Source organism: Anas acuta, chromosome 1 (assembly GCF_963932015.1).
Source record: "Anas acuta chromosome 1, bAnaAcu1.1, whole genome shotgun sequence".
Taxonomy (NCBI): Eukaryota; Metazoa; Chordata; class Aves; order Anseriformes; family Anatidae; genus Anas; species Anas acuta.
In genome coordinates, this window is record NC_088979.1 from 166,325,503 (window position 1) to 166,352,612 (window position 27,110).

Here is a 27,110-nt window from a genome sequence, read left to right on the forward strand (position 1 = left end):
TGAAAAATGTATTCAGCTCCTAGGCATTTAAATAGCACAATCTCAATGGTTATCTCCAAAATGTATAGAAAGAGTAAGAGGCAAATCTTTAAGGTGACAGCTGAGTGTCTAGCAGACATGGGCATATTAATGGTGTCTAGCTGATTTATGCCATATTGATGACAGTAAAGACAATGAAATGACAATGACTTTCCATGACTGTCATTTCAATGAAGAAAAATTATATGGGAGAAAGTTTCATCATTTTGATTTTACACTGAAAACAGTAAAGAGAGAAAAGAGATTGCATAGACAATCTAAGGTCCCAGGAAGCACTAGGTGGACATTAAAAATAATAATAATAAAATAAAAGAGAATTAAAAAAAATGCAGGGGAAAGATACTGCATGTTTTGCTGGACTGTATAAAATGATTATTTTAATAAATACAGTAGAAAAGGCTTCACTGATGGTCCTGACCCACAGTTTACTAGAGTCAAGAGAAAAAAAAAATATAATATTTTTCAGCAATTTAAAAAATAAGTCAGCAAACAACCAAAAATCCATCCCTGAAACACAAGCAAGAATAGAAATCAGGGTTCATTGTGTAAGGAGGGCTTTGGGACACCTAATATATTTGAGCAAACACCTGACCAGGTACAACTTGGATTTTATTGATATACCATTCATCACAGTATTTATACTGGCAGACATTAGAGAGCTAGAAGGATAGGCAAAGGTTCTAGCTATCTCATAAAAGAGTTAATTTCATCAACAAGCAAGCTGATTTTAAGTGCAAGCTATGCATGCTTGCATACAAGATTACATAGGAAACAAGAATGCAAGATCTACAAAATGCTAAATTTGTTCCAATTTATCCTCTGAAGGAATGGTGTCAGGTGCTGGGAAGAAAGTACAGAAACAGTGAAAAGAGCAGCTATGAAGCCAGTGGTAAAGTTTATTCCTCTTAGACACTGTTTGTATCTAAAACAAAAGGATGAATGGTTAGTTAGAAAAGCAGACAGCAAAACAAAGACTTTATAGGTGAAAGGGTCTGTGCTTTAATTTCCTCACCTAAGAAAGAGCCTAAGTATATTCTTCCATCACCATTCCTCAAGCTGTTTTGTTAGATCAAGTAACTGGGTTCAAAATTTACATGGTCAGGCCCTGATATAAACATATTCAGTGTCAATTAAGGTCCTGGGAGAGCTGGCCATCAGAGAAGCTGAGTGGGAAAGCTGCCATATCCACTGGGCTGGGCATGGGTATTGTTACAGTAAAAATGAACCTTTAGACAGACAGATACAATATACAGATTGCACTCTAATCCACAGAGAAAACAGAATGATGCTATCAGCCTGGATAAGTTAGCTAACAGTATATAGATGTGTCCTAGTGTCCTATTTGTCATTTCAATGTAAATGAAAATTCCATGATGTTTGTAAAATATTCATATGATGAAATGATAAGTGCTAAGCATTACAGTTTACTGTGTGATATTACTACTATCACATTAACAAGAAAAAAAAATTAGCTTGAAATACTAAGATACTGATGTGAGATAAGCCTCTGAACCTACCAAGGTTCAGCTATCACCATCAAACATGACAAATATTTAAACGATGAGAATACTTCATTATGCTAAAAGTTGCTGGTTACAATTAATTGACCAAGATTCATATTTTCAAAGCCAGCTGAGGCATTTTTGCAAACGGTACTTGGGATCTTGAGCAACTCTAGCATTTTAGAATGTTTTCCTAGCTATTTTATGTTTGAATATTACATCCTACACCTACTACATGCACAAACACGTATCTGTCATCTGCCCACTCTTAAAGGAGTAAGAACCTTTAATGAAAGATAACTTGTTGAGTGGGAATAGCTGGTGACTGTAGGAAAGGATACACCTCTCTTTTAGCTCAGAATGAGTCCTGGGTAAACTGGAGGCTCAGCAGGCAAGTCAGTGCTATGCTGCTGCTGTCTTGTTACAGCCTGATATTAGGTAGCTAATGATGCAGAAGAAAAATACTGTCTGGTCCAAGGGTGATAGTCAAAAGACTCTTACTGTCTGGAGCAGACAGTACCAGTGTAGCCTTCATAGTGGAAAGCTGCAGGCAACATCCCTGCATCACACATCAAGAACATCTGCTCATGAAATTACAGCACAGTATTGGACACCATACTGTGCAGAGAATCATCATGTGGTATGATGATTCCAGATCCACCAGATTCCAAGTTATTGGAATTCCAGATTCCAGATTCTGGTGGATTCCAAAATCCACCAGATTTTGGGTCAGAGGCTAGCAGAAAGCCCAATCATATGATGGAGAAGGTGGAACTGTATAGCACTCCCACTCCTTCATACAAGTTATTCAGTCCCAAAGTTGGCTGAATCATTCCTACCACTGAAATACACATTGAAATTGCCTGAATTAATACACATTCCTTCATCACCCCACAAGTCAGTTCTTCTGCTCTCACTCTTCTGCAATGAGCAGGGTTTTCACTAGCTTTTAGAAAAAATTCTCATGCATAGAAAAAAAAAAAGGAAAAAAACATTACATGTAACTTCAGTACTTAAGAATTTTTCAAGAGTTTCAAGAGGAAAAAGACTACATACAAAGACTACATTCAGACACTGCCACAAAATAAATAGTAATTAAAAGAACACACAAATCCTCTTGCTGCATTCTGACAGCCTCCCAACTTTATTTATAACACTTAATAACACCGGATTTGTTGAAGGTGATTGGATAAAATCACTGTAGTATATCCCAAACATATTCCACACAAATTAAAGTTTCTCACCTCTTAGCAACTGTCTATTATCTTTACAAGAATATGTGTTTTGCGGATGGAACACAATCTTCTAATAGCTACTGACATATCTATTTATAGAGATAGATAGGTTTAACTAGTCCCACCTTTTTATATGCAATCCAGTCAAACACCCTGTCAATGTCTGTGGCTTGCTGCACCTCCTGGGATACTGGATGTGAACTGGCCAAACCATCCAGCAACATCACTTCATGTAGGACATCTGTCAGAAATCTCTGCTTTTCCTGAAATACAGCATAAGCAGTAATATCACAGACACATATACATTTAAAACAATATAGATGCACAGTTATCAGAGGCAGCTTCTGTATGACAGACGATTAAAATTAGACCTTCTGGTTTGAATGTAAGCCACCATCAAGTCCTAAAATCTTGAACATGTATATGGAACAGACAGGAACTACATCTAGCATCTAGGGATCCTACTGACTTGAGACCATTTGCTGAAAGCAAACTGACTGAAATTAAATTAAAGACTATTCAATGAATCAAAATGTATCTGTAAGTGCAGACTGCAATCCTCATTACCATGACAATTCACTCCCAGTTACCAGGGGTAGGGAGAGAGGAGAAAGTGGCATAGTCTTCAATCACTAAAATATATGGAGGCTACAGACCAGCACTCATAGAGCTCATTGCATACATAGGCACAATCACTTTTGACAGAGATGAGTAAATACAATTATTACTGCTTTACTGTGTAGACCCTGAGGCATATTAACATTTAAGTCACTTGGCTATTAGTGCCAAGTTCACATAGCAGGTCAGCATGGGACAGTACAATGAACAGAGCCCACAGCACTGTCATAGCAAATGTCTGCACCATCTTTTGTAATTCCTGTACAGAAATTGTTCTTCAAGAGCTTGTGTGCTCAACAAACTTTATCTCCTTCATTTCATAACCTCCGTCTGAAGAAAATCATTCCTATGTCTCTTTACAAGTGAGACCATGGCTGCATGTAGAAGTCAAATGACATAGTCAAAGTCACAGCTCCATCAAGGGCAGGTGCAAACCCAAACAACATCCAACACACTAATTCATTTCTATACCCTCTATAAATATGAATTGCAGAGGTATGTCAAAACCACTGCATATTTATTTGGGCAGCAGCATTAATTAAATGTGCATGTATACTCTATGAACTGTGGTGCATTCACTTTTAGAGTACAAGCAGATACGACTTTTTCAGCTGAGAAATGACATACTTGAAAAAGTCCTCATATTGCATTCATATACGTCTCCACTCCAAAACAATATGTCAGGAAATAAGAGCTTCACTTCCTTGTTTTTTCAAGTCACAAATAAATGTAAAGACTGGAAAAATTATGGAAGGTTTAAATAAGCATTTTTCCCCCTGAAATGGCATATCTCAAACTTTATCTAATGTACAGCATTTCCTGAATTAATGTTAACCTACTGCCATAGCATAAAGAAATTCTAGGGAATGCTGTGTGTTTGTCAAAAAGTACTTTGATGTCCACAGATAAAATAGCCACAAAATTACATAATAAATTATATGTTTAATTTCTTGGGTGGCAAGGTTTTGGTATCAATGTGTTAATTTAAATTTTATTTATAAGACAGATGAAGAGCTCTTCCAATGCCGATCCATCTGGAAATAAACCTTTATGTTAGAATTCATTAGAGCACAAGAAATGTACCTTGAGCTGATTGCATATTCAGGCAATTAAAAGCACGGGATGCAGGGAAGCCAATTACCCAACACACACTTAGTGTTCTCAGCTGGCTGCATGAGGTAAGGTTTGTGAAGGGAAAAAGTAATGTCTTGTTCATATTATTGTTCATTTCCAAACTTTCTCAGGCGTATGCAGTTAGTAACTGCCCTTTTTTACACGAAAAAAAGAAAGTGTAGGGAAACAAGCATTATGACAGTCCCAGTGAGAGGAAAACTACTGAGGCAGAAAGGATTATAGATGATTTGGTTACATCTCACTCACGTTCTCTATTAGTCAGGAGCAGAACACCAATTTCTACGGATGTATGATAAGTAACACATATAGGTATGAACACCCACAGGTATAGACCTATCTCCACACTCACACCTGGATATCATAATTAATAAAAAATTTTGGGAGTGGATTTACTTTTCAGAATTAACTCATCAAAAGGATGTAATCACACAAGAATATTTCAAATACAAAACACAGAATCAAGAAAATAAGCATGTAGTGAACATAAAGCTATTAAAAATAAAAAAGATATAAAAAGGACACGATACCTTTTGTTTTTCAGGTGTTTCGTTTTTGTTTTGTTTTGTTGTTTTTTGTTTTGTTTTGTTTTTTCTTAGGTTATCCCTTGAAGGGCAGAAAAGGAGCATTTTAGATTCATGACAGCTCACCCAAGTAACCATAGCTGGAAAGTCTTCCTTAAAATTTATGGCAGACCATAGCACTGGGATACAACAGAAATAGCTAGTATGCCATCAAATATGTTCACCTGCATTTTAGTGAGAATTAAGAAGGCTTTTGACCTATAAAGCTAATTTTTTTGAGCTAAAAGGATTTCCAAAGCATTCTCACCTTTTCCCTTCAATACACAGCCTCTGAGATAGATTTCAAAAGGAGACTTAAATATGCGCAGAACTCCAGGGAGACATAGAGAGAAAGAGAAAGGAGTTTCCTGGTTGACGGCAGACATGCAGCTTGAAGAGACAACAGGAAACTGAACAGCAGAAAGAAACTAAAACTACCTTAATTATTTTGTTGAAGAAACACCACTTCAAAGTCATACCGGCTCATTAAGAGGAAAAGGCCAACACATGTGACCAAACTGACTATACTGATAGAAGAGGGGCTTTCAATTCTCTAGCTCTGTTACCCTATGCAGTATACTGGAATTGATCTATTTTAACGTGGTATCTACAGGACTAAGGAAACACATAGCATAGAAATTGTAGATAAAATCAATCTTGGAATGCATTTAATGAGGTCAGCAAGCTGTCAACCTGGTAGGTGACAAGTTTGCAGCTAAACATGAAACAATTACAAAATGTTGTTTAAGATCACTCTCCTCCAAGGAGTTCAGCTACAAGAGAGAAGCCAAAGACTGTGATTCACCTGTAAAGAAACAAGGGCTTCAGATGAGTCTTTGGGGATTTGGCTGGGAAGTGTCAATAGCTGTGTATAAGTGCAAGACAGTGCCCAGAGCAAGAATTGGTATGGCAACAGCAGAAGCCTACTCTGAAATAAAACTGAAATAAGGACAGAGGTGCTTCTCAAGCCTAAGCCTTTCTTTAAAGGCAAACAGGAAGCTACTCTGTTCCTTATTTTCCTACTATCCACTTGGCATCTTGTCTCTTCATCTCCTCTCCTTAGAGCCTTCCTGGAACTGTAAATAGACAAAGTCTAGAAGTCCAGGTCCTCTTGTGTTGAGAAAAAAAAAAAATGTCAATTACTTCTTGTTGCTTTCCCTCTTACTCTTGAGCATGCTCCCAGGTGCAGAGACTGAAGTGTTGTTTTATCAGATGAGCATGCCTTTTGAAGATTTACGTGTTCAGATTATTGCCATAACATCAGTGGTCACCAGATTCAAGTACCTGTCTCTTCATAGGAATGATTTGTACTTGTGACTGATAGGGTCTTTTCGGTTTGGTACACTTAGAAAGGCTTATCTCTCTCATCCTCAGTAAATCCTTAAACATTATGAACATTCAAATTTCACTGCTGTGGGTAAAAGCAGAAAAAATGCTATTGATAACGGGGTCAGAAACTTTTTGCCTATAGCAATTCTTCTACATAATGGAAATATGTAAAGATTATTAAACGTGGATCTGTAGTTTAAATCATTCCATAGCAATAAGAATCAGGAATGGGAAACTGGCAATCCATAAAAGAGCTTTCTTGTTCTAATTTGTTTTTATTCTACAGAGGAAGGTTTGTGGAAAGGACGTGGTCACTTTTTGTGTATTATTCTCCAACAGGATGACCAACATTCAAGTAGCTTACCTCTAAATGGAAAGAAAGAAATTGTGAAATAACATTTTTTGGCAGAAAAGACTATCTTCAAGAGCCATTAAAATTTACTGTGCATAACAGGATAACGATGATGTAATGGAAAGAGGTTGCTGCTGGTGATTTTACAATATCATATTGAGACATAATGTAAAAGTTAGCATGACAATAATGTAATACTCGTTAATCACATTAAAATAATTTCTAAAAATTAATATGAAATAGCAGAGAATATAATTAAAATGGAAAAAAATATGGAAAACATCCAACTGTGGAACAAAAGAAAAAGCACAATGAAAGCCAAAACTGATAATTAGTACGCAGAAGAGATCAAAGGCCTCAATATTAAAGGCACCGCCTTTGTTCTGGGACTGCCATTCAACCAGTTTATGGACTGAGAAATCTACATGAATAAAGCTTAATATTGGTGAACAAATCTGCAAATGATATTCCTGAAAAACTTGCTGGAAATATCTTCTCCAAACTATTCAACTTTACTAGCCATCACGAATACAAAGGAGATGAGTGATCTCTCATGCCTGACAAAATTAGCATTTGGGTTCAGTACTTGGGTTTATATGGAAAATGGGTTTATATGGAAAATGCATATATGGGGAAAAAGAAATAGGGGCAGATTTTGAAGGCAAAGAATTCTAGTATACACAATTCCAGGAGGCTGCAGTTCTAATGCAGTACATTTCAGGGTGAAGCTTAAGAAACTGCAAAGGAATATAAGCTATTAGGAAACCAAAGGTTCAATAAAATACCTTAAGACCAGAAAAGTTCCATAAGGGGCCAAAGCAAGTTCTTTCTGTCTATATGTGTATAAACACTGTATAAGTATGTGTCTATTACAGGATGCCTCCTGATTACTGGTAAATGAACATAGCCTCTCTCTCTCTCTCTTCACAACTGTAATTGTTTGTGAATAGCTTGAGCAGCTGAGCTTTTTAATTTATATCTCTGCAGGTGTGCTTCAGTTATGTATGTAGTACGAAGGAGGTCTGCAACACATTCTACGCTTATCAACTGTGAATATGTCACCATTACTTATCTATCTTCATAACCCACTTTTCTACATTTTCAGTCAAAGTTCATGTAAATTTCTGTCCCTGTGTTTGAGATATTTTCACATTGGCTAACAATTTTTTGTTGTTGTTATAAAGCAACACAGATGTTCTAGGAGCTAACAGTTAAGGAAGAACATCAGTTTTGAATATCAAGAAAGAGAATTTGAAATGTATTTTTTTTAATGAAATGTCAAACCAGATATTCATGACCTCCAGGTAATTATGCATAGTACTTACATTGCCAAGCAGATGTGTAGTTATTTGGAGCTTTTGCACAGTTTCACCAACTACTTCAACTGCTGTTTTCTCTCACCAATCTGTTTATCAGGTATAACTTTAATTTGTTTGTATACCAGATCCATTGTGCCTACAGAAATGGAGGGCACAGTACGCAACAGGAAGCATTACAGAAGGAACAATGCCCTATCCCCTAAAAATGCTTCAGAGAAGGCTGATTTTACTCCTTTAAGATCCTGTTTTGTTATCTTGTTGCCTTCACAGAAATGAGTCATTAAGCAAATGGATGCACTGTCCCTTCACACATCTATTCCCAGAGCATTTTAAAACATTAGGCAACAAGGTACAAAGTTCCTCCTGGACAAACTAAAGGAATCTATAGAGGAAAATCCTCTCACTGTAAGAAATAGTAAATTATATCTAAATAAAAAGTTGCTTACATATGTGACTGGAATACTGAGGCAACTTCCAGTCACAACTGGCAAAGGTCACCATCAGTGAAAATATTTTTCAGGTGCTCTCACATTTGCATGTCTAAACTATACCATCCTGAAAGTGATGAGGCTCAGTGATCTAAGCATTGAAGGGACCAAACATGTTTTACAGGTACACCAAAACTTAGTTATCAGTTTGTGCTTCAAGTAACTGCATATTGCAAAATATTTTAAAATAAGGGCAGTAAATTCGAGACAACAGAGCATTTGAAAAGTGATCCCTCAAGAAGGATGCCCCCAAATATATGGCTATTTGCTTTGCCACTGAACTTCCCACATTAACTATATTTCCTGATGAAGCATGCATCCCTATTTCAGTAGGGTTGCCCTTCAGTAGGGTTTCCTGGCCTTGATCTTCCTCCTGTATGGGAGACAAAAGTTGTGAAAAAGATTCTTTCTCATTTTTACTGATGACAAAGTGGTTACTAATTGAAAATTATACGAAATTCAGCAAGTTCACTGAAGTTTCTTTCAGGAACTAAATAAAGCTTCATCTAAACCCTGAACTCAGGAGATTTGAACTCACATGACCCAAAAGGTCTCATAATAATGTAATTTCGGCTGCTTTCCCAAGATGAGCAGATAATGACATGAAGAAAGAAGAGACACTGACATTCTCCAAACCTGTACTCAATCTCTTGAATAAATGTTTCATCTAAATGTTGATATTCATTTATGTCTGATCTCTAAATGTTAAGAGTTTAACTATTTAAAGTTAAGAATTCCGTACAGTTATGCATCTTGCCAGGGCATTTAAAAAGAAACTGTATTAAGAAAGATAATTTGGAGATGGAAACATATTTTATTAGTTATAAGCAAAATTTAGCATAAGGATTACAAAACTGATGTGCTTAAAAAGGACTAATAATGAGCAACCAGGTCTTTCACCTTACCTTTACATACCTCTTCTTTCTTGCCAAAGTTAATTATACATGAGATTCTAGTTAATTTTACATTGAAAGCTTCCCCCATAGTTGAGTTAAAACAGAAAATCATACAAGAATTGACTTCAGTGAGCATTTACTGAGGGAAAAAACCGCTCCATGTGGTATTAATTAAAGGCTTACTTCTTACAGGCACTGGGAGCCTTTAACCAAAAATAAATAAATAAATAAATAAATAAAGAGAGAGAGAGAGAGAGATGAAAGTAGTTTTAAAAAAGCAGTCTGAACCTCTCTCGATGCTGAGCCAGCATGATATTTATGTTGGGTTAGAAGGATCAAGCAGGCTACAGCTCAGGTCTGAAATGCCAAAATAATAATGAAATAAATCAAAAATGCCCATGTCTTAAGTCTACTTCAAAACCTATAAAGATTTTCTGGGTTTTCTGTAAGTCAAATGATGCCTAAAAAATTTCGTGGAAGGAGACAAACACTTTAAGAGGCAACGTTAATCAAACTAAATTAAAGATAAGCATGTGTCTAATGGCAGTATTCACTTTGATTATTTCAATCCTGTCAGTGAGAAAGATAGGCAATTAAGATCATTTATAAAGGATTTGGGCAGAGTGTTGCATGATGTTCAAAGTACTTACTGTAATGAAGTTTAGTTAAAATGTTTTCTATTAACTTTCTAGGCACAGGTAATTTCTTGCAGCACATATTTTTAAAACAGAAATGTTAATAACCAACAGCATTATTTTCAGCTGCCAACTGTAATGGCAGGATTATCTAGAGTGTGGAACATGTTAGTGTGAAGGAAACATGATTCACTCTAAGACAGGTGAAGGATGTCCTTCCAGGTAGACAAAAAGTTTTACTCCGAGTAAATAATCACAGTTGCTTAATACTAAGAAAATCTCTGGCAAATATGACCATCCTTGTATGTAAAACTAGTAAGCACACATGGAAGTGGGAGATCTTATCCCAGAATTTCAATTCATAGAGAAGGCAGTGGAGTCAAAGCAATCACAAGTGTAGTACACCTTGACTCATCCAATAAAGTTGTCACCAAAGCCAACTTTTATATAATAAAGAAAATGGAGAAGACAGCTAGGTTCTGTGAAATGCTTTCTCAGCACCAAGCAGGGTACTGACTGCTAAAGTATTTGACACTCGTTTGATGGATGAAAGGGAAAATTACATGTCAGTAATTCCTGCTGTCATACTCCTCAATACCTACCCCAATACCAGAGACGTTCAAGGGCAAACATGATGGTTCCTTCTACCAGAAAATAAGGAGGCAAAAGAACAATCAATAAATTCATGGATCAGAAAGTCTCAGTTGAATTCCTTCCTTTAGAGAGCCACATACAAAGGAGTTCAGGATAATGACAAAAACAACCAGAGAGGATGATAGAATATTTAGGTGCAATCGGGTCTCTGAAAGGAGAAAGGTAGATGAGAAGACAGAGTGGATGAGAAAAGACAGGGCTATGAAGAGAAAATAAGCAGTAAGTAGCTTTCCACTTTAATTTTCTCTTTTCTCCGATCCTAAAACAAGCAGCAGGACCTTCTATGGAGCTGACATTACCTTGTTGTATCATTCATAAGATCTAACGCCTCAAGAACTCACATCCAGCTGCTGTTCATTTTTGATGGCATGGAGAGACATCCAAAAAGTTGCATGGTATGCTTCTAACAAAGAAATCTCATCTCTTTCTAAGTCATGAAACAGCAACAGCCAAGGTATTCACAAACAAATAACTACTTTGAGTACACAAGATTAAGCAATATTCTCTGATCTCTGGGGAGAACAGTTTGCAGTGCCAGATTTCTTTTTAAAATACTCTTGACAACAACAAAACAAAAACAAAACAAAACAAAAACACAATGGTTTAAACTTCAAAGACCTTGAAGAATGAGATTTTGGAGTAAGATTTTGAAACAGTTCAGAGTAAGAATTTCAAAAACATTTTGGGGATAGGCAATGCAAAAGGCTGAAATGGGAAGCATGGTGAATTCATTACTGCTGCAAATGTCTCATGACCATGCAGGAGGGAACATAATTCTTAAAAATTAAAGTCAGCTTCACCTTCAAGAAGTAAAAGGTAATATGCAAGGACTTAGTTTTTAGCTGAGGGAAGGGCGACTTTCTAACTTTGATCTGAATTAACTTAATTTTAAAAAGGACACTAAGACCAGTGCTGGGACCATGAAGGGTCTCAGCACAGAAAGCTCATTTTCCTGTTTTGAAACAAGTGAAACTTTGCCCATATCCTCAAGGGGGTTCTCAGGTACCTTATAGTAACTGCAACAGAAGCCTCTGTCAGAATGATTCTGTTCATTCTTCATATCGTTCACTCAATATTTCAACAGGAGGATCCAGGGCATAAGGATGGAGAGAATTTGTTGAGGACTAGACTTCCTTTCTCATTATGTAGCCTGATGAAGTATGTAAATGCCTTGTGGACAACACAAGAAATTCTAAACCTCCTGAGAGGTTCAGTGAGGTGTAACAGCTGACGCTCCACGGCAGTTTGGGCAATCTTGCTACCTATCCATCGTTCCTGGGGTGTGGAGCTTATAAAACCTTTAAGGAAAAACTGATAATCAAGAACTTTAGAAAAGGATAAAGTGTTTACACAAGCTAGCAAACCTAGAGAAAAGATACCAAGACTGTGAATGCCAAAGAAGATGCACACTGGAAAAAAAAAAAAAAAAAAAAAAGAGCTCGGTTTGACTAAAAGAGAAGCATCTTTAGAAAAGCAGTCGCAAAATTTTAGGAGCTTATGGAGTTTAAATGGTAAAAGCTCATGTGCCTGTGGCCTATAAGCACTGAGCAAGTTAGGAAGGAAGTTGAAGAGAGATCAATTTGATTAAGATATATCTATATTGCCCAAGTTGCATTTCTAAACAAAAGTTCTTTTTTCAGGAATTGACTTTCAGTCTTTGGTGTCTACACTTGTCCGAAAGAAAATGTGACAAATGTTCTACAAGAAACTGAAAAGAAGGTGTATTTGACATTTTAATCCATGGATTTCTTGAGGAAAATTTCAGGGATAAAATTTCAAAACTACAAGATACAGAAATTAACTGTCTAACTTTCCTCATTCTTTAGAAAGAAAGAGGATTTTGGCGTATTACTCTTGTTTTTCCTGATGCAAAAAGCTCATACATCACAGCATCTTTTATTTTTATTTCACAGGTATGAATAACTGCCAACAAAACACATACAAAATGCTGGAATATTGTTCTGTTAAACCATCGTTATAGAAAATAAGTTCTGTAGTTCTTGTTTTTGTAACTGATTCATGAAGCTTGTACTGTGTCCTTTTTTTAAAAAAAATAACTAAGTTTGTTTGCAACAGCTTTTCTTCTTATAAAGGCTCACTTTTTATTTGTTCGACTTTATAAATGTCAGTATGATCTAAACATCAAATGCACTTTATACCAATAACAAAAATATCCAGCAAGCCAAATTCCAGTAACAGCAGGTTTTGCTTCCTCTTCTTACAATCTCTGTAATAAGGTTAAAACATAGACTTCTACTGTAGTCTGCAAAAAAAATACATCATGTTTAAATGCTTAAGTCATCAATTGTTCCATCTTGTCACTATTTTTCTTATTATTTAAATATGTCAGTACGGTTATTTTGATTGCAAAGGCCAAAGTTTATGTCTACCTTCCTTTTGATTTAGGGAAAAAATTGACAGGTGGGTATTTCTCCAGGCATAGCAATATTACCATAGCCAATTCTAATTTATGCAGCACGTGTGTCTAATTTCTGAGTTCAACCTATTTGTTTTGCCTGTATTCTGCTAAGACGTAAGGATTTCACATGATGGGTGTGTCATTTGCATAACAGTGAATGTTATATTCATTCCACAGAAATCTCAAGCAAATATTCTACATTCCAAATGACTTCTAAAACAATGTTATTCTGCATTTGTTAAACTGATTATGTGATGAACAAATGATGGATGATTTAAAGATAAATTTTAGTGTATAAACATTGTCATCTATGACATTTCACTATGCTAAAATCATACAGGCCTGCCAGATTTCATTGCATTTATAATTAGAATGATTACATTTTAATTCAGGATGTGTTTTTCGTAAAGATGAAGAGAATGAGTTTTAATACAGCCAAAGCCAGGTGAAGCCAATATGTTTACCTATACAAGACAAATGTCAGTTCAAATAAAGATTTATTTTTCTATTTCATAATGCAATTATAAACCTAAATTGACACCTAGAAGAAGAAAAAATACTACAAAGGATTCAACCTTCACAGAAGCATAATAAGTAAAATAACCTGTATACAACAATAAGAGTAAACTTAGGGAGAGGAGAACAGAATACTGTAAATATATATATAATATATATATATATATATATGTTCAATTTCATAGTATGTTTTAGCCAAACATCTCTTTCTCATTTTTGTTATGTTCATGGACTAAATTCAATATTCTGTCCATTTTCAAAAATGTTCCATGTTAAATCATAACTGCTTTAATCCAAAATGTTTTTCAGCAGAGAGACAGTAGTTATTTTAACACTGGGTTATGATAGACATGACCTTATTTCTTTTGTAATAAATTGCAGATTACACTTTTGGAATGCTGTCAAATTATTTCACACCTTGTGATTTTGCTTTATTGGACATCTGATACTTTCATGCATCATTTGGTATTTTTCAGCAGTCCCCGTCTATAACAGAAGCAGGAGAATAACAGGAGAGAAACCTTTCTGTGGAGTTTCAAAATTAATGAAATAAAACAAACATACCATGTTCCATCCTGGGTAGAGGTAGTCTGTCCCGACAAATTCAAAATAGTGAGCAAAACCCTCTTTCAACCACACATCCTCCCACCAAACTGGAGTCACAAGGTCACCAAACCACTGCAAAGAAAGTTCAGTTAAAAAAAAAAAAAAAAAAAAATTAGAAAATGTTTGCATACATTTTATTTATACAGAGCAGATTCTTCACGAGTTTCAATTCATACCAACCATTGAAACTTACCAAACTTTTTTCGTATAATAATGAACTAAGCTTTTTTTACAGGATGCACCTAAGTTACTTAAGTAAAATATTAGAAAAGAGCTAGCAGGGGAAAAGAAGCATTGCAGAGAGTATTCACAGCATTAATTTAGTTTTCTAAAGTATTCTCATCTCAGTTTAAGCAACACAGACAATGGAGAGAAAAATGCTTCTAGCTCAAGTAAGCCGATTCATCACCTGGAAACTTCACTATGTATACTGCAAATCTTTAAAAACTGGGAACACAACCTCCCTATCCCAGACATTTCTTCCTCTGCAAGGCCGGCCTGCCTGCTAGGATTTACATTATTGATGGTCAATGGCCAGTTTCCTAAGGAAAGCTGTTTTATGCAATCCTGCCATATCTCACAGCTGCCTCAAAGCAGGCACTTGCTGCCACATAAAGAGTGCTCCAGGGTATGTGAGGTAACTACAACAGACCTAGGAAATTTCATACAGGGTTCACTGCCCTACAGCCTGGATGTGCAGCCTTTCTTAATACCAACCAGAGATGCAGGGTACCTAAAATAGTAACCAAAAGAATCATACCCAAGCTGACTGCCACTCACATTCCCCCTCGTAACTCTTGAACTTCCTGACTGACTTCAACTCAATTTAGAGAAAAGGACAGAGATCTCCAAGATAACTCCTACAAAACTACATGAAAATCAGCAGCTGAAAAGAGAAGGACCTAAAACGAGGGCAAGGCAAGAACCTGCTAGTCATTACATACTCAGTAGCAGTTAACAGGGCAAACAGCTGGGTTGTAGCCATAAACCCTTCATGACAGAGGACGTGAGGTAAAATCCCTTATAGGGATTTTAGACAGAGATGGGATCATCACTGGACTGAGGCCAAAAGTTCACAGGTAATCAGGCTTCATCAGTTCCACTGCTCATGGACCACCTTGTCCAAATTACTGGAATGGCCCTGGGCAACCTGAACTATCTTAACACGAGTGGTAAGAGTAGAAACACTCACATTATCATGAAAACTTATTTCATAATCTCTGTGGAATCTTTTTTGTTTGTTTGTTTTCCCAGAAACCAAACCTTGTTTCAGAAAAAAAAAAAAAAATCTATATTTTTTTTAATGTGAATAAAAAGAGATTAATTCACAATCAAGAGATAATTTTGTAAACTCTGAAAAATAAACAGAAAGGGATCAGCAAATAAGTATTCCAGGGGGAGAAAGACATGTCAGAGCACTGGCGCTGCTGTTGACACTAATGAGAGTGGAGAATGAAGAACCATGGAGTTGGCCAAGTAAGCAGGTTCCTTTTATGATGATTGGCGTATTTGAAGGCTTTGTCTGGGATCTCAATGAAAGGTCTTGCTTCTGTGCACATCTTTGTTGAGGGAGAATAGCGCCCAGGGAGGATCAATGCCACAACTAAGATCCTTTGTGAAAACAGGAGCTCCAGAGAACAGACTACAGAAACTGAGATTATCAGATTGCTGCACAATGTTCAGTAAATAGGATTTGAAGGAAAAATGAAGCGAAACATGAAAATGAATGCCTGTGACAAGCAATTGAAGAATTTAGGGAGAGAAGATGGGGTTGACAAAAGTCATATTCACATGGCAAGTGAAACTAAACTTAATGGACACTCGAACATAATCTAGATGAAGGCTATCAAATTAACCCTCTACAGGACCAAAACAGACAGAGCCTCATTTTAAGACCATTTACTTGAAAAGATAAAGAACTAATGGAAATGCATTCATATATATATAACGCACTTCCCACAAATTGAAAAGTTGGAGTAACATACTACCAGAGTAATATGAAAGTACTATTTATACTAGAATAGCTTGAGTAAATAATTTCTAATGATAAACAGGCTACACAATATCACAGTGTTTATTTCTTGAATTACAAGAGGACTGCTGAACAAATATGAAACCAGTAACAGACAGGGTATGCTACAAGTGTACAGAGAGAGATTTAAAAAATAGAAGTTACAAAGTTCACGATACACATTCTTGTAACTCAAAATAATCATTTTTTTTTTTTTAATAAAACAGTGAATTATGTTAGATTAAAATACATCTGATTTAAGCAGGAACATAGCTGTTCCTGCTTCTTATCTAGAAATGGAAAATATTAATTTTGTTGTATTCACAATTTATGATGCCACAACAGAGGATTTCTTATATTCCTCTATGAGTTGACTATATTTATTTAGTAATGACACAATTAAAAGTTTTCATTTAATCATCTATCTAAAAGAAAAAATATTTTTACAAGTATTAAAACAGCATATGATACCAATGTGAAAATGTAGGGAATTTTTCTAAATAGACTTGAATACTATTATATTTCAGAGTTGGAGCAGAACCAGAGACTGCAATTAATGAAGCCCAATTTTCAAGCAGAAATGCTCTATTATCTTCCTAGGTGTTACACGTCTGAAAGGAAAACACTAAATTAAGTCTTTCATTTAAGTAATTGCTTATTTATTTATTTGTGTATTTGAAGAGGGATGCTATTTGCCCTGAGTGAAGATTTTTTTTTCCATTTTGGAAAGAAAAATGAATTTAAATGTATTGATTAAATAAATTGCTCGTTTCCCTCAGATATTGTGTTCATAGAAGGCTTTTATCCTCATTACAGACACAAAGAAAAGGTATTCCTTCCTATGTTCTTTCTTTACAAATTAATTTTTAAAATATGGTTTGGGAATTTTTACCTTTCCCTATGCATTCATGTGTGTTTAACGTAGGTTTTGTGCTCAAGTGGGAGAACTAACAAAAACATCATTCAAATGACTCTTTCTTCAAAGGCTGTAGGTGGAACTGATCTGTGATATGCAAATAAAATGGATTGCTGCTATAACAGAACTATTTTAATAAATTATGGTAATTATTTGGAGCTATTAACTTAAGATGCTATAAATACGCGTGTATTGACTAATATCTCATTCGTGTTCTGGGGCTTGGAGGGAAAGCTTTTATGCTGAAACACTCCTTTTGCCAATTATTAATTTTTAATTAAATATGTGAAATTGTCTAAAAGAACACTCAAGCTGTAATATCAAGCACTAATAACCTAAAAATGACAAAACTAAAACTATCTGTGCAACTTTAATTGATCCTTCCTAAAACATGTTCCTAAAATAACAATCTAGTCAAGCATTACAAAGTCACCTGTGAAGAAATCAGGCATAAAATTCTTTCTTATATGCTTTGTACCTGTATTTTGACAACCACAGAATTTCTTTGTTCTTCTGTGATGCTGTCTTCTCTGTTTGAACACTGCAGTCCACCACTAAAAGCACTCAAGCACTGATGCCCAACAGGTTTGAGAATACCAATTTTACAGTCATATCTAAAGCTAACAATCCCAATTCTTAACATTCATCCAATTCTTCTAATCTTGGGTACACCACTGGTAAAAGATTTGCTGTGTTACCCTAAGCAACAAGGGTCTCATATAGGACAGTTAGGTACTACACTAAGATATGTGCTGTATGTTTCCAAGTTATGGGTTTAAAATCAGGGGGCACTCTGTGATGAAACAGGCAATGATACAGTTTTTTTAAAAGGGAAAAAAATGTATTTCAGTGGAGTTCCTGTTGCTCTTAAATTTAAAAATAAATAAAAAGTAAAGCTTGAGATGTAGAATGTACTTTTCACTATGCCAGTAGTGATTTTGCTTAATCTCTGTCATTTAACATGTAAAAATGAATAAAGGGAAGGCATATTCCCGTGCCACCCAAAATTAGCAGACTATGCTATGCACAGCAAACAAGGATAAAAATGCAGTAGAGAAGCAGCAGAGGTAATACATCCTGAACCCAACCTCGCCTCAGTTCAGTACACTTTCAGCTAAGTTAATATCATTTATAGCTTCTGCTCTATGTCAGCCAGACTTAAAGATTCCTTGAGAGGCTTATGGGTATGGTAAGATAAAAGCAGAAAACTGGCTAAATAAAGACAATACTGAGTTGGCAGTGTTGGTGTTTTACAGCATGTTATTTAGGAGGGATTCTCCCCTTAAACTTTATTTGCAGATGAACAATTCATATTCTCTGTGATTCAATTCTGCATCTAGAGCAGAAATAATATTTCTTCCACTTAAGTATTTTCTATCATATCTGTTTCTCCAGTATGGTACTGAAACAGAAACAGCAGCAACATAAATGAAGGAAGATACTAATTACACGAACAGCACTGGGATTACTATGAACAGGGACACCAAGTAAAACTTCTCATTTGCACTTCTAAGGTCACTTAAGAGCACACAGCTTCCCTAAAATAAACTCAAATACGGTTTTCACCCACTTCAATATCCTCTGATATTCCCAAAATGATGTGAAAAAGGCTGAGTAAGAATCTGTTTCAATGAGAATCAGATAAATTTGGCAAGTTACTGATGTGGTAACTGTCCACATATAAAGCATAAAAAGCTTTGGAAAGAGAAGAAATTACTAAAGCACTGCAAAGAATAACTGGAAGTAATGGATTGACTTCAGAAAAACTAAAACTTAAGCTGAATGATGCAAGGGAAAAGTTATTGACCACCAAATTTAATCAGCCATTGAAAAGGTTCTGAGAGAAGTGTCAGAAACCCTGTAATCAGGAACGCTGAACCCAGCACTAGAAAAACACACTACATGGAATAAGGTATTTCTACCAGGAGCTGGGACTTGATGACCTAATATGTGTTTTCCACACCTGATTCCCAAGGCACTGTGATTTTTCTGGCTGAATGGTGCACTATTCTATTGTACTGCACAATAAAGAGCATATAACAAAATAAGATGTTCACACTGAGAACAAACCAGCAATAACTATCAATAAAAATGTCATGTTTTAGATGAGGACTTAATATTCATCCACAGATTTAACGTGAAACATGAATATGAACCAAACATTATTATTTCCAGGTTCATCTACCAGAACTCTATTACAAAGGCTCCCTTCTATGTGGTACTTTTCATTTGCAGAAAGTGTTAAGAATTTGCATTGCCTTTTAAAGAATACTGTGTAAAGTCACAGATGTAAGCCATGCTGATTACACAGTAGGATTTCATTCGTTTTAACCTGAAGGCTATGATTATGCCTGTTATGAGTGCAAGAAAGGGTTTCCTGGCCCTCTAGCACATTTCTTCAATAAAATTTGCCTTCGACTCAATATTACTAGACACTCATAATGTGTTTAGTTGGAGATAAGAAGATGGAAGAATTGTAAATTATAATAATATGAGTTTATTACAAAGTTTTCTTATTGATACAAAGATTTCTGTACATACAAAGACTCAATTATCCATGAGTGAAGAGAGGGTTAATACCAAATGTTAAAAAAAATAAAAAGAAAGGAAAAGAAAGTATGTGTATATGTGATGGAAGAAGGGTAAGACGAGTAAGACTAACAAATTGATTTCAACCAAAACATTTTTTGACATGAACATGAAACTCAGCGTGAATCTGCTATAGTTCTGCAATAAATCATTTTCTACAGTTATCAATGTGTATAGTCTAAACAACACACTCTGAAGCAAAGAATATAGTGGCACAGAAGATAGGCAAGTTGTTCATTACTACTAATTTTCTTTTTTATCTCCATTCTGACTCCTCCTAGTTTCTGCATTTTAGTGAGGTATCTTACAAGTCCCAGTATTATTTGGACTACAATCACAACAAAAGTTGCACCTGCCTGTGCAAATGAATTTTCAGCTTGGAAAAGTAAAGCATGGTTTCTGACATTAATACCAAATATCTGAACACCTATAATACCTGATGACATAGCTCATGTACAATGACCATGGTGACATCCAGCAGGTATGATATAGAAGAAATGCTTGGATCTAGCAGTATCCTTTGTTCCACAAAAACACTCAGTCCCCAGTTCTCCATAGCAGCATATGGATGTTTAGGCACAGCTAACAGATCTGGAAATAGAGAAAATATATGTTAACTGCTTGTGGGAGCTACTGTGCTGAGGAGCTGTTGTAGGTAAGGCCATAAACTATAATTAGAAAATATTTTAAATAACATATATGTAAAAACATAACTGTTAATTTCAGCTCTCTAACAGTATTATTTATGAAACATTAATAAAATTATTTTTGTTCTTATATCACTATCTGTTCAAACATATTTAAGGATTACTACATTACTGCTGTAACACAGTATTTAGTATTTCTAATAGAAGGTCTCCATACAGAATCTGGCTTGTTTTAAAATACCTGGTTGTCGATTTACTTTTGAGTTTGATACCACTTCTTATGTTTACTCTACCATAATCAATGCAGTAACACAGACTTTTACCGAAAGTATCGTTTATCTTTTCATTAGAGTGACTCCTTTATGAACATCATACAAGTCAAACTGTATGTAAGGATAACATCAAGGGGAGCACTGAAGAAATGCTGTTTCACAACAGTCAGAAAGATGGCAAGCTGTTCGGAACCACCAGTTCTTGCAAAACAAGGAATCTTTCAGTATGCAATATTGCTAGCACACATCTTCTGAGGATGGGACTGCTAACAAACACCTCTCAGCTCTAAAGGCTGGAACCATGGTGATACATGCAAACTTGGAAGTATTGCTTCAGCCTAGTATTCAAAAAGTGGTAAAATATTACTTTTTAGAAGTTAGGAAGAAGACGGGAGGTCCTTCAGCTTATTAAAAAGTAAAAAATAAAAGAGTGGTGGGGAATTTCTCTCACTGGCAAGAGGTTCAACAATACAATATTCCAATGCCTAGCCACATGCTAGAAAAATCTTACTGGAAAAGGCTAAGAAGGAACTCAAATTGACCATCAGCCTGGAGATAAATCTGTTCTTACAGTAAATACATACATAAGGAATAAACAAATATGCAGTGCTATTCCACAGCAAAATACCTGAAAGAGCCTAGAAACAGCTTGTACCTCTGTAAGAAGCCCAGTGCAACCCATGTACAAATCAGCCAGAATTCTGGAAGCTATAATGTCACATCAGCATGGTGCTCCTTTCAGTTGAACTAATTAGCCTGGCCTCTTAATTAATTAGCCTGGCTGTCGCACTCCTTTCATTTGGCTACACTGCTTCAAAGCTAGTTCATTCATAATTAACACAAGTAGATCTAGGTAATGCTTCACTGTGTGGGATGAATGGTCACTGGGTTGACTTATCCACCTGAGGAAGAAAAATTCTGACCTGCTTATAAGCAGCAATTCTATTACAGCAGACACATCTCCTAACTTTGTTTGGGGTTGCTGATACATGTGGTAGAATTGGCTTGGAGAACAACCTGACAGCAGGAGCTCTCCTTCAGGATTCACAGGAAGTTGCCACTGAAATATCAGGAATAGATGCAGAACATGGATATATTCCAGCACTCCCAACAAGGGCCTGTTGCAAGAAGCAAAATAAAAAAAAAAATCTAAAAAAAAAAAAATCACAGCCCTCAAGTGGAGGCGCAGAGAGATTCTAGCAGCTACTTCCAAATACAAGCAAACTGAAAATATCCCAACTGCAAACAGATACATACTACAAAGGGTAAAGAATAAATATGTTATATAAAGGCAGACATTAGAACAAGAGCCTAATTAAAGAAAGCAAAGCAAAAATCCAAAGCATGGTGCTCAAGATTAGATATGCCAGCAAATTCAAAATTACATGCTTTCCTTTTCTTCTTCAGTTCAAGCTTGAAACATACTAATTTTTTAGAATAACTGCAATTTGTTGTAACGAACATGAAAAAAAATCTGTCTGCTATACAGGGAAGGGATAAGGATAAAAAGAAGAGGACACAAAAGATACTGGATTAAATCACTGAAGTTAATAGCAAATTCTTCATTAAACAGTGATCTTTCTCATTCTTACCTCTATAAATAAACAAATAAAATAAATAAATAAATAAATAAAGTGCAGAGACTGATTCTCTTCTAATCTGCACCAACTAAGTTTTCAGCAATTCCCTCAAATCAGCAAAGTGACACTGAAATAAAACTACCATGAAAGAAAAACTATTTCATATTTTCACTGATCCTTTCACTTCCTTTTTTTCTTTTGCTTTCATTTTTAGTTTTTTTGGTCTTTCTTAACAGTTGCAACAGACACATTTTGTTACTGTCAGCCAGTAATAAACTGGAATAACTTTAACACCAGGAAACTGGGGTGAGGTCTTGTACTACTCAAGAATGGAGTTTGCCTCTACCTAAACACTTTTATAGGCTAATTACAGACTGTCTTTCAGTATTTGTTTCATTGGTATTGGTCTGCTGGTTTAGATGGATGCTTTATAGCACTGACATATCTATAAAACCTTCCAATCTGATGGATGGCTAGCTGCCTTCCAGGTAGACAACAGCAGAGAAATATTCTAAATCACTTTCTTCCAGCACAGACCCGTTGATTTGCAAGCCTTGAAATTCCTCTCATGCCTCAGCTAATGCACTATCATGCCAAAGAGGAGACTTTCTTAATCTCCAGCAACTGACAGATTAGACTCTGAACATTCTTGTTATTACAAAATGAGAAATCCTTTTGTTCTCATTGTTCATGTCTAAATTCAGAATCTCCAGTCTTAGTGTTACTTTAGAAACAAAATTCTTCGGTGGTTGATCTTGATGGCTCCCCAGATTTCTACTACTTTAAAAGAAAAAAAACAAATATACCTGGCTTTGTGGTGAAAGACACAAGAATCTATAGTGTTATCTGGGGAATCAAAATGTTTGATTTCAGAGGAATGATGTTTGATGTTCAAGCCTCAGCAAAGGAATTTTTATTTCTCTCTGTTTATTAGAGAGCTGAGGAAGGTATCTGATGCTCCTGCAGGTTACAGACATTAAGGTTTTAGAGTAATTTTTGAGGACCAATGTGCAAAAGGAGGGAGTGATAATGCATGTTTTGATAGAAATATCATTCACAACATTGTACTGCTCAAAAGCATTCTGCATTAACTGCAAAAATGTGAACTACTGAATGTATAACAGCTTGTGTGCTTGCTGCATCCAATTACTCTGCACACTATTTAATTAAATTCTTTGTAAAGCACTTGTGAATGTTTGATTATGTAGATATTGCTGGGGAAATAGAAGTGCTTGTTATTGCTTGCAGAGAATAATATCCTCATATATCATAAAACTGTTACTTGAGATTTCCTGATACAGCAGTGCAGAGAGTTCCTATGTACCACTGGAATAATAGAGGGTTTCCACCTCTTGGCCTTCACAGAAACTAAATTCATGACTATGGAGTAAAAACTATACAGCTAAAATAAAATCACCAGAAAAGCCATCATGACAAGAAGGTGTTGGAACTTCAAACTAATACACAATACTGATACAATTATTCAAATATATTTGGATGTTTCTGAAATCTGTTCCTCTGTGAATCTCATTTTTCAACATTTCAGGTTTAAAAAAACTGTACATAGCTCAACAGCTTCTTTTACTTCCAAACATTTAATTAAAGAATCATAACTATGTGAGCTTACATCAAAATATAATTGCCTGACATTATTAGCAAGTATCATCATAGTGCAAAACAGAAATTAGCAATTCAACACCTAACTTGGTTACAAAGAGAATTCACATTCACTTTGAGTCTGTTTATCTATTAATTTAGAATCTGTGTAATTTGGAAAAAAAAAAATACATGTTTTTTCTCTTTTCCCACTTGGTTATAGTATTTTCCAGAAACCCTCAAAAAATTCCCAAACTATGCAACTGGGGACACCATTCTTGCTTTAAATGAGAGCGGGATTAGAACTGAATAGGATTAAATGCAAAAGATCAAATTCTTTCATTTAGAGTACACTGAATTTGGGGTTCCTTCCCCCACTTTCTTTACCATCTTACTCATTTTAACAGTTTGAAGTCTGATGGGGATACTGGCATAACAGACACACATCCTTACTATACATACAAATATGAGGGTGTGTATAAACACAGACAGACAGACATCCACATGCATGAACACAATTACTGTAGATGTACTGTAATTTTGTTTTAGCAGCTGGTTGAAATATAACTAAGGGATAGATTCTGCAGGACATAAAACAGCATTAAATTTCTCATACTCAAGGCAGAAGGTAAAAAAGCACCTACTGGGAAAAAAAATAAAAAATAAAATAAAATAACTACGTTTGAAAAAAGTTAGGAAATTTTCTCTGTTATCATATATGATCAGTATCCCACATAAATCTAAGAGCTCTGAAACACTGCAATTTTAAATCAGAATATACAGCAAGAAACAACAATTTTCTGACAAGCATCTTTACACATATATTTTCCTTAATAAAATCAGGATGCACATGAAGATAAACTGTTCACTCTGAACTCCATGTTTTTCCCTTCTAATCCCTATATTTATTACCAAAAAATGACACTAAAAATAATTTGAATCTACTTACATGCATCTCAAACATTACTTTCATGCCTTTCTTCAGAGAGGCTTTCTTCAAGATTTCAGATGTAGATTTTTTGATACTAGGTATTTCAATTTTTTGGCAGTGACCAACAAATTAAGAAAAAATATGTCTAATATCAGTTTATTTTAATCTTGACAAATGAAAACCTGAAGTATGGTTTGGCCCTTTCTTAATACTGTGTATTGCAATCAACAGATCTATTAGATCTCCCTAAAGGTCTTGTGCAACATCCTAAATGAATGCTGTACAAAAATAAGAACTATTTACTAAAGGGGTTTATATTTCTGCCATTTAGATTCTTTAATCAAAGCCATTTCTTTTATTAATAGTAAGTAGAATATGCTTTTATGAAACAGAATACTACTTAATGATTTATGTAGACAAAAATGTTTTTGTGACATTTATGGCACAAGTGGCAGCCTGGCTTAAAAACCATTACACCAAACAGTAGATATTAAAAGGAAATATTCACATTGGTTACTCAGAAAGAACTCATGATAATAGCCCTTGTAAGAAATATTGAAATTAGCTACTGAAAAGCTTTCTTTTCTGCACTGTTTTCTTGGTATATGACTGAGACGGTCATGCTGGAAAAATCAAGTTTTCCTTATATATATATACTTTCACCCCTTCTTTAAAAGGGCTTTGAGGGGGAAAAAAGAAAAAAAAAAGAAAAGCCATCCCAGGGCTAGATGAAATCTCCCTGAAACCAACGGGAAGGTCTCCAGCTGACTTCAACTGCAGAACAAAACACAACTAATGGATTTGAATGTGTAGTTTGAGACACTGTTAGGAGGCTGATTTCATAGTAAGTACATGTTTCCTGCAAACTGAACCACTTTCACGGTCTCTATATGGGCACTTAGGAACTAGGTACCCTAAATTAGCTGTCTTTTTAACTATTATTTTTATTTAAACTACCACTCAGTAGTATTCTTATACCTTCTCTTACTATATATGAAGTATTCAAACACTCAAAAGTCACAAACCACCTGATGACACTCACACGGGAACACTTCAACTAACATTTCTGTTTACCTAAATGCTTTTTCTGGCACCCATCAGTTTTTATCTCTGGGGCTACACCACTGATGTCCTTCTACAAATCTAACACCAGCCCACATGGACTTCCGCTTACAGAGTTAATTCAAAGGTCTAAACCTGTTTGCCATTATTTCAGTCAAATCAAATGGTTTGTTGCAGACCCTGAGGAGAAATCACTGACACACAGCAGTTTATTGCTGGTTTTTTTTATTGCTTCTTATTGCTGTACAAAGTATTACTTAACATTAACTGACATAAACAATGGATGGATTTTCCAGAGCGGTTGATATGAATAGCAGATGTTTAATGCAATGTGAATACTGAAGGTTCCAAGAGGGAAAAAATATGTGGGAGAGAAGGAAAGAATAAGCAGCAGTATAAAAAGAAAAACTGTTATTTTTTCAAGCAATGGAGCCTTAACACTGGGTAATGGCTAGTTTACAGTTTAAGAAAATAAAATAGAAACCCGTTGATTTTATTTGACATGCATATTATTAAATTGCTTTCAATTTTCATAACCCCAATTTATAGATCATTGCTTTGTTATTTCAAGGTGTATCAAATGGTTCAATGTTGAAATGAAAAATGAATGCAATGGCCCATTGAGACTGAATTATGTATCATCTTGGTTGTATCGATCTCTACATGAATAGTGCCTTTCTTTTAAATAATACCTGGACAGATCATTATGAATTGCTGCACAAAAACAAACAAGGACAAAAAAATCTTTCACGAAGTTTCCAGTAAGGAAAAACACAATGGTGTCTTCTTATATAACCTTTTTTAATTCTCTGGCCCTCGGTTAGATATGGGTATTCTAAACTTTTCTCAGACATACACTGGAGAAGAGTTACACAGAACAAACTGAGAGATGGGCTGAAATAAACTGTTTTCTGTTTCTCTAAGTCACAATGCTAGTACACCAGATATGAACAGAATAAATACATTCCTATTCTCAACACCAAAATATTTGGAGAGAGGGAAAAAAAAAGAGAGAGAAATATTTCTGTTGCGTTCATATATACCATTTCTAACGTGAATACAAAAAGCATTGACATGATGGAAAATTGCCAATAGCCATTTTCCTAACACCACAGTTAATAGAGCATGAGGACTCTATAGCTGAAAACAACACACTGCTGATTACTGAACACTTCCAGAATGAATACTGCTGCAAAGAAAATGA

General features: G+C 35.4%; 1 protein-coding gene across 4 annotated transcripts in view; it reads right to left on the bottom strand.

Moving 5' to 3' along the window:
- Nucleotides 1-27,110, bottom strand: part of TRHDE (thyrotropin releasing hormone degrading enzyme) — a 207,080-nt gene that overhangs the window by 104,512 nt on the left and 75,458 nt on the right. For 2 of the 4 annotated variants that reach the window (XM_068669184.1, XM_068669183.1), the window contains exons 4-6: nucleotides 20,255-20,409; nucleotides 14,261-14,374; nucleotides 2,902-3,039 (exon numbers count right to left, since the gene is read on the bottom strand). In XM_068669184.1, the coding sequence (XP_068525285.1) occupies nucleotides 2,902-3,039; nucleotides 14,261-14,374; nucleotides 20,255-20,409 (407 nt within the window). The remainder of the gene's footprint in view (nucleotides 1-2,901; nucleotides 3,040-14,260; nucleotides 14,375-20,254; nucleotides 20,410-27,110) is intronic. The other 2 variants (XM_068669186.1, XM_068669185.1) reach the window with 1 other exon arrangement.